The sequence below is a fragment of the Pristiophorus japonicus genome, chromosome 1, assembly GCF_044704955.1.
Source record: "Pristiophorus japonicus isolate sPriJap1 chromosome 1, sPriJap1.hap1, whole genome shotgun sequence".
Classification (NCBI taxonomy): Eukaryota; Metazoa; Chordata; class Chondrichthyes; family Pristiophoridae; genus Pristiophorus; species Pristiophorus japonicus.
In genome coordinates this window covers 344,450,920-344,463,551 of record NC_091977.1, presented here as the reverse complement: position 1 = coordinate 344,463,551, position 12,632 = coordinate 344,450,920, and the positions used below count along the sequence as shown (strand labels likewise).

At 43.1% G+C, this 12,632-nt stretch overlaps 1 protein-coding gene across 6 annotated transcripts in view; it reads right to left on the bottom strand.

Annotated features, from left to right (window-relative positions):
• Positions 1-12,632, bottom strand: part of LOC139273284 (CLIP-associating protein 2-like) — a 650,606-nt gene that overhangs the window by 93,312 nt on the left and 544,662 nt on the right. For all 6 annotated transcript variants that reach the window (XM_070889996.1, XM_070889987.1, XM_070890014.1 and 3 more), the window contains one exon: positions 3,333-3,442. In XM_070889996.1, coding sequence (XP_070746097.1) covers positions 3,333-3,442 — 110 coding nt within the window. The remainder of the gene's footprint in view (positions 1-3,332; positions 3,443-12,632) is intronic.

Below are 12,632 nucleotides of genomic sequence, written 5' to 3'. Positions count from 1 at the left end.
ATGTGAACAGCAGTACACTAAATGATTCAGCCACAGGATGCACCATTGTATCTTTGGACTCATTTAGACTCCCCTTACAGACTTTTATCAGATCTTCAGTTCAGTTGATTTAGCTTCTGGAACTGATACTTGGATCCCATGCTGTGGACAAGAATGTCACTTCATTCATCTATGAACAAGAAATCAACAAAAGACCGCTTCCGCCAAAAGTCTTACAGATTATCGGATTATACAAGATATTCTCTCAGATACTTTAACCCCTTATAGATTGACGCTCATCACTGTTTTCCAAGTATTTATATCATCAGTAATTTCCTGTCTTTCTGCTTTTGGAAAACTTCTAGTTCCTAATATTGATTTAAAAATCAATATTTAACCACCTTTCAGAGCAGACAGAAGAATGCGATGCATATTCCACATGGTTAGGGGTGTAATGCATTGTAGATAACGATTAATGGTTAGTTTTGTGGCATGCCTTCCCACTCAAAGCAGGGCTGTATGTGCAGTTTTGAGTTGAAAGGAGACTTAGCCAGCTGTGGAAATTGCTTTATTATCATGAATATTAGTTGAATGTTGGGAGAGAGCCCGAATTGTAATAGCAAACTTGGAAAGATGACTTAAAATTCCAATGTTTCTCGCTTACCCTCTAAACCAGGGATATTCACTATATTTATCATAGGCCAACTCAATTATTACAAGTCTGTGACATTGCCCTCAGCAAGGTTCAAGGTAGTCTTACTTTTCAATGCTGCTTTTTCACATTGCGCTTCCAGTCCCAATCCTGCATGAGTGTCATTATTTCTATTCACGTGCAGAAATAGCTTGATTAATGAGTGTTATTTAGAAGTATAGCCAGTTAACCCTGTTGCATTTTGTTTACTTGGCATTTTTGTAGTTAAATACAAAATTCCACGCAGGCAAGCATGCTCCATGGGAAGATGAAGGATGCAATTCTTAGCTTGACTGCTTGAAATATGTGAAATGCCCAAGGTGAAGCCATGGGTTTTGTCAGTGCCGAAAGACAGCTCAGTTTATTATCAATGCTGCAAGTATCAGAGGCTCATTCCTTCAGCATTCCCCTATAAGAGCTTTCCTAAAATGTATAAATTCAAGTGGACCACTAATGTGGGTTTTCAATACATTTATGATTTGATATTTTAATCAATTAGTGCTTGTAATTAAATCTACCGACATGAATGTGTAAATAACTGATGAGAACTTATTTCTAGAGCTGCAAAAATTCTTAGAAGTAATACCAAAATAAAAGTGTGTTAGCTCATTCATCAATAACAAGGAAGAGGCATATAAATTGGCTAGAAAAAGTAACAAACCTGAGGACTGGGAGAAATTTAGAATTCAACAGAGGAGGACTAAGGGTTTAATTAAGAGGGGGAAATTAGAGTACAAGAGGAAGCTTGCAGGGAACATAAAAACTGACTGTAAAAGCTTCTATAACTTTGTGAAGAGAAAAAGATTAGTGAAGGCAAATGTAGGTCCCTTGCAGTCAGATTCAGGTGAATTTATAATGGGGAACAAAGAAATGGCAGACCAATTGAACAAATACTCTGTTCTGTCTTCACGAAGGAAGATACGAATAACCTTCCGAATGTACTAGGGGACCGAGGGTCTAGTGAGAAGGAGGAACCAAAGGATATCCTTATTAGGCGGGAAATTGTGTTAGGGAAATTGATGGGATTGAAGGCTGATAAATCCCAGGGGTCTGATAGTCTGCATCCCAGAGTACTTAAGGAAGTGGCCCAAGAAATAGTGGATGCATTGGTGATCATTTTCCAACAGTCTATCGACTCTGGATCAGTTCCTATGGACTGGAGGGTAGCTAATGTAACACCACTTTTTAAAAAAGGTGGGAGAGAAAACGGGTAATTATAGACTGGTTAGCCTGACATCAGTAGTGGGGAAAATGTTGGAATCAATCATTAAGGATGAAATAGCAGTGCATTTGGAAAGCAGTGACAGGATCGGTCCAAGTCAGCATGGATTTGTGAAGGGGAAATCATGCTACGAATCTTCTGGAATTTTTTGAGGATGTAACTATCAGAGTGGACAAGGGAAAACCAGTGGCTGTGGTGTATTTGGACTTTCAAAAGGCTTTTGACAAGGTCCCACACAAGAGATTGGTGTGCAAAGTCAAAACGCATGGTATTGGGGGTAATGTACTGACGTGGAGAGAGAACTGGTTGGCAGACAGGAAGCAGAGAGTCGGGATAAACGGGTCCTTTTCAGAATGGCAGGCAGTGACTAGTGGAGTGCCGCAGGGCTCAGTGCTGGAACCCCAGCTCTTTACAATATACTTTAACTGCCACCCAGTTTAGTGTCATCTGCAAACTTGGAGATATTAAGTTTGCAGATGACACTAAACTGGCTGGTGGTGTGAGCTGTGAGGGGGACGCTAAGAGGCTGCAGGGTGACTTGGATAGGTTAGGTGAGTGGGCAAATGCATGGCAGATGCAGTACAATGTGGATAAATGTGAGGTTATCCATTTTGGGGGCAAAAACACGAAGGCAGATTATTATCTGAATGGCTGCAGATTAGGAAAAGGGAAGGTGCAACGAGACCTGGGTGTCATGGTTCATCAGTCATTGAAGGTTGGCATGCAGGTACAGCAGGCGGTGAAGAAGACAAATGGTATGTATGTTGGTCTTCATAGCTAGGGGATTTGAGTATAGGAGCAGGGAGGTCTTACTGCAGTTGGACAGGGCCTTAGTGAGGCCCCACCTGGAATATTGTGTTCAGTTTTGGTCTCTTAATCTGAGGAAGGATGTTTTTGCTATTGAGGGAGTGCAGCGAAGGTTCATCAGACTAATTCCAGGGATAGCTGGACTGTCATATGAGGAGAGACTGGATCAACTGGGCCTTTATTCACTGGAGTTTAGAAGGATGAGAGGGGATCTCATAGAAACGTATAAGATTCTGACAGGACTGGACAGGTTAGATGTGGGAAGAATGTTCCCGATGTTGGGGAAGTCCAGAACCAGGGGACATAGTCTTAGGATAAGGGATAGGCCATTTAGGACTGAGACGAGGAGAAACTTCTTCACTCAGAGAGTTGTTAACCTGTGGAATTCCCTGCCGCAGAGAGTTGTTGATGCCAGTTCATTGGATATATTCAAGAGGGCGTTAGATATGGCCCTTACGGCTAAGGGGATCAAGGGATATGGAGAGAAAGCAGGAAAGGGGTACTGAAGGAATGATCAGCCACGATCTTATTGAATGACGGTGCAGACTCGAAGGGCCGAATGACCTACTCCTGCACCTATTTTTGAATGTTTCTATGTTTCGAATGATGTCTCGCCTCTTAAGTTCACATTACCTTGGCGGTAGAGTATTCTGAGTTGTGTTGGTTGGTGAAGTGAGGGGACTGGTCCAACCTGCAGGTGAACGCGGTGTGCTTCGTACTATAGAACTGTTGCCAGATCCCTGCTATGTAAAAAAAAAAGTTAAATCCAATTAATATTAATCAAGCAATTTATCAATTTTATCTAAAGCAATAAATACCAATAGAACATGGCTTGATATTTCAAATAGTTATACACCTTGAAAAATGGATTTTCCAGTTCATTAGTTCATGACCTTACACCGTTTGGTAATCTCTATGGCCTACAGGTCACCATTTAGTTATTTCCAACATTATATCAAATATCATCATCCATCATCATATGCAGACCCTCGAAATCGAGGAAGACTTGCTTCCACTCTAAAAATGAGTTCTCAGGTGACTGAACAGTCCAATACAGGAATTACAGTCTCTGTCACAGGTGGAACAGTCGATGAAGGAAAGGGTGGGTGGGACGGGTTTGCCGGACACTCCTTCCGCTGCCTGCGCCTGGTTTCTGCATGCTCTCGGCGATGAGACTCGAGGTGCTCAGCGCCCTCCCGGATGCACTTCCTCCACTTAGGGCGGTCTTTGGTCAGGGATTCCCAGGTGTCAGTGGAGATGTTGCACTTTATCAAGGAGGCTTTGAGGGTGTCCTTGAAACATTTCCTCTGCCCACCTTGGGCTCGCCTACTGCGTAGGAGTTCTGAGCAGAGCGCTTGGTTTGGGAGTCTTGTGTCAGGCATGCGAACAATGTGGCCTGTGCTTCGATGCTGGCCTGGTCGAGGACGCTAACATTGGTGCGTATGTCCTCCCAGGGGATTTGCAAGATCTTGCGGAGACATCGTTGGTGGTATTTCTCCAGCGATGAGGTGTCTACTGTATATGGTCCATGTCTCTGAGCCATACAGGAGGGCGGGAATTATAACAGCTCTGTAGACCATGAGCTTGGTGGTAGATTTTAGGGCCTGATCTTTGAACACACTTTTTCTCAGGTGGACGAAGGCTGCGCTGGCGCACTGGAGGCGGTGTTGAATCTCATCGTCGATGTCTGCCCTTGTTGATAACAGGCTCCTGAGGTATGGAAAGTGGTTCATGTTTTCCAGAGCCGCGCCGTGGATCTTGATAACTGGGTGATAGTGCTGTGTGGTGGGTACAGGCTGGCGGAGGACCTTTATCTTATGAATGTTTAGTGTAAGGCCCATGCTTTCATACACCTCAGTGAAGATGTTGACTATGACTTGGAGTTCAGACTCTGAATGTGCGCAGATGCATGCGTCATCCGCATACTGTAGTTCGACGACAGAGGATGGGACAGTCTTTGATCTGGCCTGGAGGCGACGGAGGTTGAACAGGTTCCCACTGGTGCTGTAGTTTAGTTCCATTCCAGCGGGGAGCTTATTGAGTGTGAGGTGGAGCATTGCAGCGAGGGAGATTGAGAAGAGGGTTGGCACGATGACACAGCCCTACTTGACCCCAGTCCGCACATGGATTGGCTCTGTAATGGATCCATTGGTCAGAATCACGGCTTGCATGTTGTCGTGGAGCAGGCGGAGAATATATCAAATAACGCAATTCATGTATCTCACTTTCCCAGAAAATGCCATTATGCTTTATCCAAAAACAATTCATGTTCCATATTACAATTAAAATTCATTGACAATAGCTCACATGTATGGAATGAGGGTGTTTGGTCCCTCCTGTAAAATTTTACAGCACAGAAAAAGGGCTTTCAGCGCATCAAGTTTTTCTGCACGAGCAACGTGAGGGGGAAAAAAACACAAGGCGTGATGTCACAGAATAGCTTGTAACTGATTGGTTGGTAAAGGTTACATCGTTTTTCTTTTCTATTAAGGTTTGGGGCTGGTGAGTATCAGTGGTTTTTTTTGCCTGTTTGTCTTGTAGTCTTTAACTAAGGGCAGAGGGGGTATACTAAAAACTTTAGTTAATTAATCTAGTAAATAGAAGCATGGCAGGGCAGCTCAGTCCTGTGGAATGCACATCCTGTGCTATGTGGGAAGTCATGGACACTTCTCGTGGCCTGGGCGACCATGTGTGCAGGAAATGTCACCTGCTATGGCAGCTCGAGCTCCGTGTTTCAGAGCTTGAGCGGCAGTGCATTCGCAACGCTGAGAACTTCATGGATAGCACGTTTCTAGAGATGGTCACCCCGCAGCTCAAGAGTATGCAGGCAGAAAGGAAATGGGTGACCGCCAGACAGAAGAGGAGGACCAGGCAGGTAGTGCAGGAGTCCCCTGGATACATCTCGCTCTCCAACCAGTATTCTGTTCTGAGTACTGGTGGGGCCAAGTGTTCCTCTTGGGAGTGCAGCCAGAGCCAAGTCCACGGCACCACAGGTGGCTCAGCTGCACAGGGGGAGGAAGAAGAGTGGAAGAGTAATAGTGGCAGGGGATTAGATAGTTAGGGGAGCAGACAGGTGTTTCTGCGGCTGCAGACGTGACTGCAGGATGGTATGTTGCCTCCCTGGTGCCAGGTCAAGGATGTCACTGAGCTGCAGGACATTCTGAGGGGGGAGGGTGAACAGCCAAGATTGTGGTCCATTTCAGTACCAACGACATAGGTAGAAAGAGGGATGAGGTCCTGCAGGTAGATTTTAGGGAACTAGGAGAGAGATTAAAAAACAGGACCTCAAAAGGTAATAATCTCCGGATTACTCCCGGTGCCATGTGCTAGTGAGTACAGAAATAGGAGGATAGAGCAGATGAATACTTGGCTGGAGAGATGGTGCAGGAGGGAGGGCTTTAGATTTCTGAGGCATTGGGACCATTTCTAGGGGGAGGTGGGACCTGTACAAGCCGAACGGGTTGCACTTCAACAGAGCTGGGACCAATATCCTCGCGAGGGGGGATGGGAACCTGAGAGTAGATTCAGAAGGGGAGGGGGGAGCAAAGCTGGAATTGGAAAGCAAATAATTAGAAAGTGAATTTAGAAGGCAGAGGAAACAAAGGCTAGAAAATAGTCAACAAGGGAATTTGGCAGTGCTAAATGGTATATACTTCAATGCAAGGAGTCCAGGGAATAAGGCAGATGAGCTGAGAGTACAGACAGACACTTCGGAGTATAATATTATAGCTATTACTGAGACATGACTAAAAGAAGGGCAGGTATGGTAGCTCAACATTCCTGGTTACAGGGTTTTCAGACGGGATAGAGAGGGGGATAAAAAAGAATGTGGGGTGATACGTTAGAAGGATCATCAAATGAGGTCTTTTTTGTTCTTCAATTGAACCCATAAGGGGCGATCACACTACTGGGGATGTACTATAGACCTCCAAACAGTCAGAGGGAAATAGAAAAGCAAATATGCAGGCAAATTTCTGAGAAGTGCAAAAACTATAGGGCAGTAATAGTAGGGAATTTCAACTACCATAATATTAACTGGGATATAATTAGTGTGAAAGGTATAGAGGGTGCACAATTCCTAAAATATATTCAGGAGAACTTTTTTAGGCAGTATGTCACAAGCCCAACAAGGGGTTGGGCTTAAATTTTAGGGAATATAGCTGGGCAGGTGGAAGGGGCATCAGTGGGAGAGCATTTTGGTGCTAGTGATTATAATTCAGTTAGATTTAGGATAGTTATGGAAAAGGACAAAGATAGACCAGGAATAAAAGTTCTTAATTGGGGGAAAGCCAATTTTACTAAGCTAAGATGTGATTTAGCCAAAGTGGACTGGAAACAGCTACTTGAAGGTAAATCAGTGTCAGAGCAGTGGGAGGCATTCAACGAGGAGATCTTGAGGGTTCAGAGCAAGTATGTTCCCTTAAAGAAAAAGGGTGGGACTAACACATCTAGAGCCCCCTGGATGTCAAAGGGCATAGAGGGTAGGATAAAGAAAAAAAGGGAGGCTTATGACAGATACCGAGGCTCAATACTGCAGAAACTCTAGAGGAGTATAGAAACTGCAAGGGTGAAATTAATAAGGAAATTAGGAAAGCAAAGAGAGTGCATAAAAAAATCTTGGTAAGTAAAATCAAAGAAAACCCAAAGATATTTATAAATATATTAAGAGCAAGAGGATAACTAATGAAAGAGTAGGGCCTATTAGAGACCTTAATCTGTGTGTGGAGGTGGAAGACATGGGTATGGTTCGTAATGAATACTTTGCATCTGTTTTCACAAAAGAGAGGGACGATGCAGGCATTGCAGCCAGGGAGGAGGTGTGTGAAATATTAGATGAAATAAACACAGTGAGAAAGAAAGTATTAAGGGGTTTAGCAGCTTTGAAAGTGGATCAATCCCCAGGCCCGGATGAAATGTAACCCAGGCTGTAAAGAGAAGCAAAAGAGGAAATAGCAGAGACTCTGACCATTATTTTCTCTGGCTGCAGGTGTGGTGCTGGAGGACTGCTAACGTTGTACCTTTGTTTAAAAAGGGTAGAGTACTGCGTGCAGTTCTCGTCACCACATGACAGGAAAGATGTGATTGCACTAGAGAAGGTACAGAGGAGATTTACGAGGATGTTGCCATGACTCGAGAATTTTAGAGAATGAGGAAAGATTGAATAGGCTGGGTTTGTTTTCTTTGGAACAGAGGAGGCTGAGGGGAGACCTTATTGAGGTGTATAAAATTATGAGGGGCCCAGATAGAGTGGATAGGAAGGACCTGTTTCCCTTAGCAAAGGGATCAACAACCAGGGGGCACAGATTCAAAGTAATTGGGAGGGGATTTGAGGGGAAATGTATTCACCCAGAGAGTGGTAGGGGTTTGGAACTCATTGCTGGAAAGGGTGTTAAGAGGCAGAAACCCACACCACATTTAAAAAGTACTTGGATGTGCACTTGAAGTGCCGTAACCTGCAAAGCTATGGAAAGTGGGATTAGGCTGGATAGCTCTTTGTCGGCCGGCACGGACACAATAGGCTGAAATGATCTCCTTCTGTGCTGTAAATTTCTAAGATTTCTATGGTAACATAGTCTGATCTAATTCTCCTGCTTGTTCTCCAACATTCCTCATCTTTCTAATTCCCATCTGAAACTACTGAGGAACTTGGCTTCAACAACCCTTTCTGTGCAGACATTTTTTGCCCTTCTGTCCTTGAATACTTTTTGCGCTTTATTTTAGATTAATGCCCTCTTGTCTCACCAACCAATGGAAACAATAAAAAAAAGACTTGCATTTATATAGTGCCTTTCATTGTAATATCTGTAAGCTTGTAATGTTGTAGCTCCACATTGTGGATGTGGACGTATTGTGTTACTGCAACTAAAGGGAATAAACAGTCAGCTTACAATAACCAGGAAATTCTAGAGACTTCCGAAGCTGTGTGTGCTTGTGCTCTGTGAATATATCACATTCATGACCGCCGGATGACCCAAATCTTTACTAATATTGAAGATCTCTATCTGGTCACCCTTCAATCATATCAGCTTCAGTGAAACTTCTCAAGCCTCTCTTTTGCAACTGTAACCTCTCGCCCAGTAACAGTCTAGTTACGAGAAATGGTGCAGGAGGGAGGGCTTCAGCTTCCTGGGGCATTGGACCAGTTCTGGAGAAGAAGGGACTTGTACAAGATGGGCCAATGTTCTCATGGGGAGGATAACAAGTGCTGTTGGGGAGAGTTTAAAACGAATTTGGCAGTGGGAGGGGCAATAGGATAAAGCATTAGAGAGAAGATACAAGATGCACAGAGTTCAGATATAAGAGGATCAGACGGGGTGGGGGGGGGGATGGAGGTGAATGCGAGGCAGACTAAGATGGGGTTGGAGTGCATGTGTGTAAATAAACAGAGCGTGGTAAATAAGGTTGGCGAACTGCAGGCACAAGTAGCTACATGTGATTATGATATAGTGGCAATAATAAAGGCATAGCTCAAACAAGGGGAGGAATGGGCACTTAATGTTCCTGGTTACAATGCATTCAGGAAAGATAGGAGAAAAAAAGTGAGTAGCAGTATTGATCAAATATATTGTTATGGCACTAGAATGGGATAATGTGGTTGAGGGTTCAAAGACAGAATCCCTATTTGGTCAGATTTAAAGAACAATGGAGGAGCTATTATGCTGTTGAGTGCCTATTAAAGGCCATCAAATAGTGCAAAGGAGATAAGAGGAGGCAAATTGCAGAAAGATTCAAGAACTTTAGAACAGTGATAATGGGGGACTTCAATTATCCTAATATAGGCTCAGAAAATGTCAGTGAAAAGGACAAAGATAACTTTGTTGTTAGGTCAACAAAGAAGAACATAAACATAAGAACATAAGAAGTAGGTGCAGGTGTAGACCATACGGCCCCTCGAGCCTGCTCCGCCATTTAATACGATCTTGGCTGATCCGATCATGGACTTAGGTCTACTTCCCTGCCCGCTCCCCACAACCTATTATTCCCTTATCGGTTAAGAAACTGTCTATCTCTGTCTTGAATTTAGTCAATGTCCCAGCCTCCACAGCTCTCTGAGGCAGCAAATTCCACAGATCCACAACCCTCTGAAAAAAGAAATTTCTCCTCATAGAAACATAGAAGTTTACAACGCAGGAGGCAGCCTTTCGGCCCATCTCAGTTTTAAATGGGCGGCCCCTTATTTTAAGATTATGCCCCCTAGTTCTAGTCTCCCCCATCAGTGGAAACATTCTCTCTGCATCCACTTTGTCAAGCTCCCTCATAATCTTATACGTTTCGATAAGATCACCTCTCAATCTTCTGAATTCCAATGAGTAGAGGCCCAATCTACTCAACCTTTCCTCATAAGTCAACCCCCTCATCTCCAGAATCAACCTTGCGAACCTTCTCTGAACTTCCTCCAAAGCAAGTATATCCTTTCGTAAATACGGAAATCAAAACTGTACGCAGTATTCCAGGTGTGGCCTCACCAATACCCTGTATAACTGTAGCACGACTTCCCTGCTTTTATACTCCATCCCCTTTGCAGTAAAAGCCAAGATTCCATTGGAAGGCAGCAGTGCTGGATCTAGTTCTTAGGAATGAAGTGGAGCATGTTTCAGTTGGGAAGCATTTGGGGAACAGCAATCACAATATTAGGTTTAGCGTAATTATGGAAAAGGACAAGGAAAATTAAATGTGAAAATGCTCAACTGGAGGAGAGCTAATTTCAGTGAGTTAAAAAGAAATCTGGCCCAGATGAACTGGAATGATTGGCAGGTAACATAGCCTTCAAAAGGGAATTGGATAAATACATGAAGGAGAAAAAATTGTGGCAATTTGGGGAAAGGGCGGTGGAGTGGGACTAACTGGATTGATATACGAAAGAACCGGTGCAGACTCGACGGGCCGAATGTTCTCTTTCTGTACTGTACTATTCTATGAAAACAGTAAATGAGCAATGGAACCTTTAAAAAGAGGAGATAGTTTGGGTACAGAATAAACACATTCCCTCGAGGGAGGAAGGAGGGACATCCAAAGCTAGAGCTAGAAATATGACAAAAGATATAGAGATTAACATGAAACAAAAAAAGGAGGCTTATGATAAATGTCAGGTTCATAATTCAGCAGAGAGAATTTAGAGCACCAAGCTGAATACAGAACATAAAGAGGACAACTGAAAAAGGAAATAAGAGGGGCAGAGAGAATGTATAAGAATAGATTAGCGGACAACATAAAAGGGAACCAAAAAAGTATTTTATAAACATACAAATAGTAAAAGGGTAATCAAAGGAAGGGTGGGGCTGATTAGGGACCCAAAAAAGAAATGATCTTGTGGAGGTGGAGGGCATGGCTGAGGTACTAAATGAGTACTTTGCATCTGCAATCACTAAAGAGGATACTGGCAATGTCACAGTACAGAAGAAAATAGTAGAGAAATTAGACAGGATAAATATACATAAAGAGGGGGGACTTAAAAGGTTGTCAGCACTCGAAGTAGAAAAGTCACCCGGTCTGGATGGGGTGCGTCCTAGGTTGCTGAGGGAAGCAAGGATGGAACTTGAGATGGCTCTGACCACAATCTTCCAATCCTCCTTAGATATGGGAATGGTGCCAGAGGACTGGAGATTTGCAAATGCTACATCCTTGTTCAAAAAAGGGGAGAGCGATAAACCTGGAAATTACAGGCCGGTCAACCTAACGTTGATGGTGGGGAAACAAAGACAATAATCTGTGACAAAATGAATTGTCATTTGGAAAAAATATGGGCTAATAAATGAAAGACAGCATGGATTTGTTATAGACAAATTATGTTTCACTAAATTGATTGAGTTAATTTGATGATGTAACGGAAAGGATGGATGAAGGCAGTGCAGTTGATGTGTATACGGACTTTCAAAAGAAGTTTCATAAACTTGTTAGAAAAATTGAAGGGACAGTGACTGTGTGGAGATGTAATTGTCTAAGGGACATAAAGCAGAGAGTTGTTGTTTTCAAGTCTGGAGGGAAGTATGCACTGGTGTCCCCAAGGAGTCAATGTTGTGACCACTGCTCCTTTGATATATATTAATGACCTGGACTTGGGTATACAAACCATAATTTCAAAGTTTGCATATGACATGAAACTCAGAAATGTAATAAACAGTGAGAAAGGATAGTAATAGACTCCAAGGGGATATTCTAGCAGCCAGACAAAACAGTTTTCCTGCAGCATCTTTGTTTTATTGAATTGGTTTTCAAATTTGTTCCAGTAAACTATTGAGCTCAACATAAACATCTTGTAAAATTAAGATACCCACACCTCATGGCCAAATTCTTTCCAATTATGCGATCTTGGGAAGATGAGTGGATGCACAAAATAAGCATAATGACTATTGCTGTGCTTTCACAATTCATTTTTTCTGTGGGAGGAAAACTTGGAAGAGGTACAGAGTAGGTTATTCATTAAATTATGCATGAAACAGGTATTGTTTCATTACATACTTTGAATATTACATAATATTTATCAAGCCCTGTTTGTAACCCACCTTGTTGTTTTGAAACTCGAAAATGTAGTAAACAATGAGGAGAATAGTAACATACTCGAGGAGGGCATAGACAGACTGGTGAAATGGGCAGGCACGTGGCAGATGAAATTCAATGCAAAGAAGTGTGATGTGATTCATTTTGGCAGGAAAATGAGGAGAGGCAATATAAATTAAATGGTACAATTTTGAAGGAGATGCAGGAACAGAGGGACCTGGGGGTATACGTCAATGCTCCTTCTAATTTTGTTTTGCTGCCGCTGGGCCCCTTTAAGGGGCTATGCAGGACATTCAAAATACCGCGCATATGTGGTTTTTGCATTGAAAAGCCAGCAAGCCAGCTGCATGGGTTCCCTGGAGCGCAATGCGGCCGCTGAAAGCGAACCTGGAGTATTGTGTACAGTTTTGGTCTCCTAACTTGAGGAAGGACATT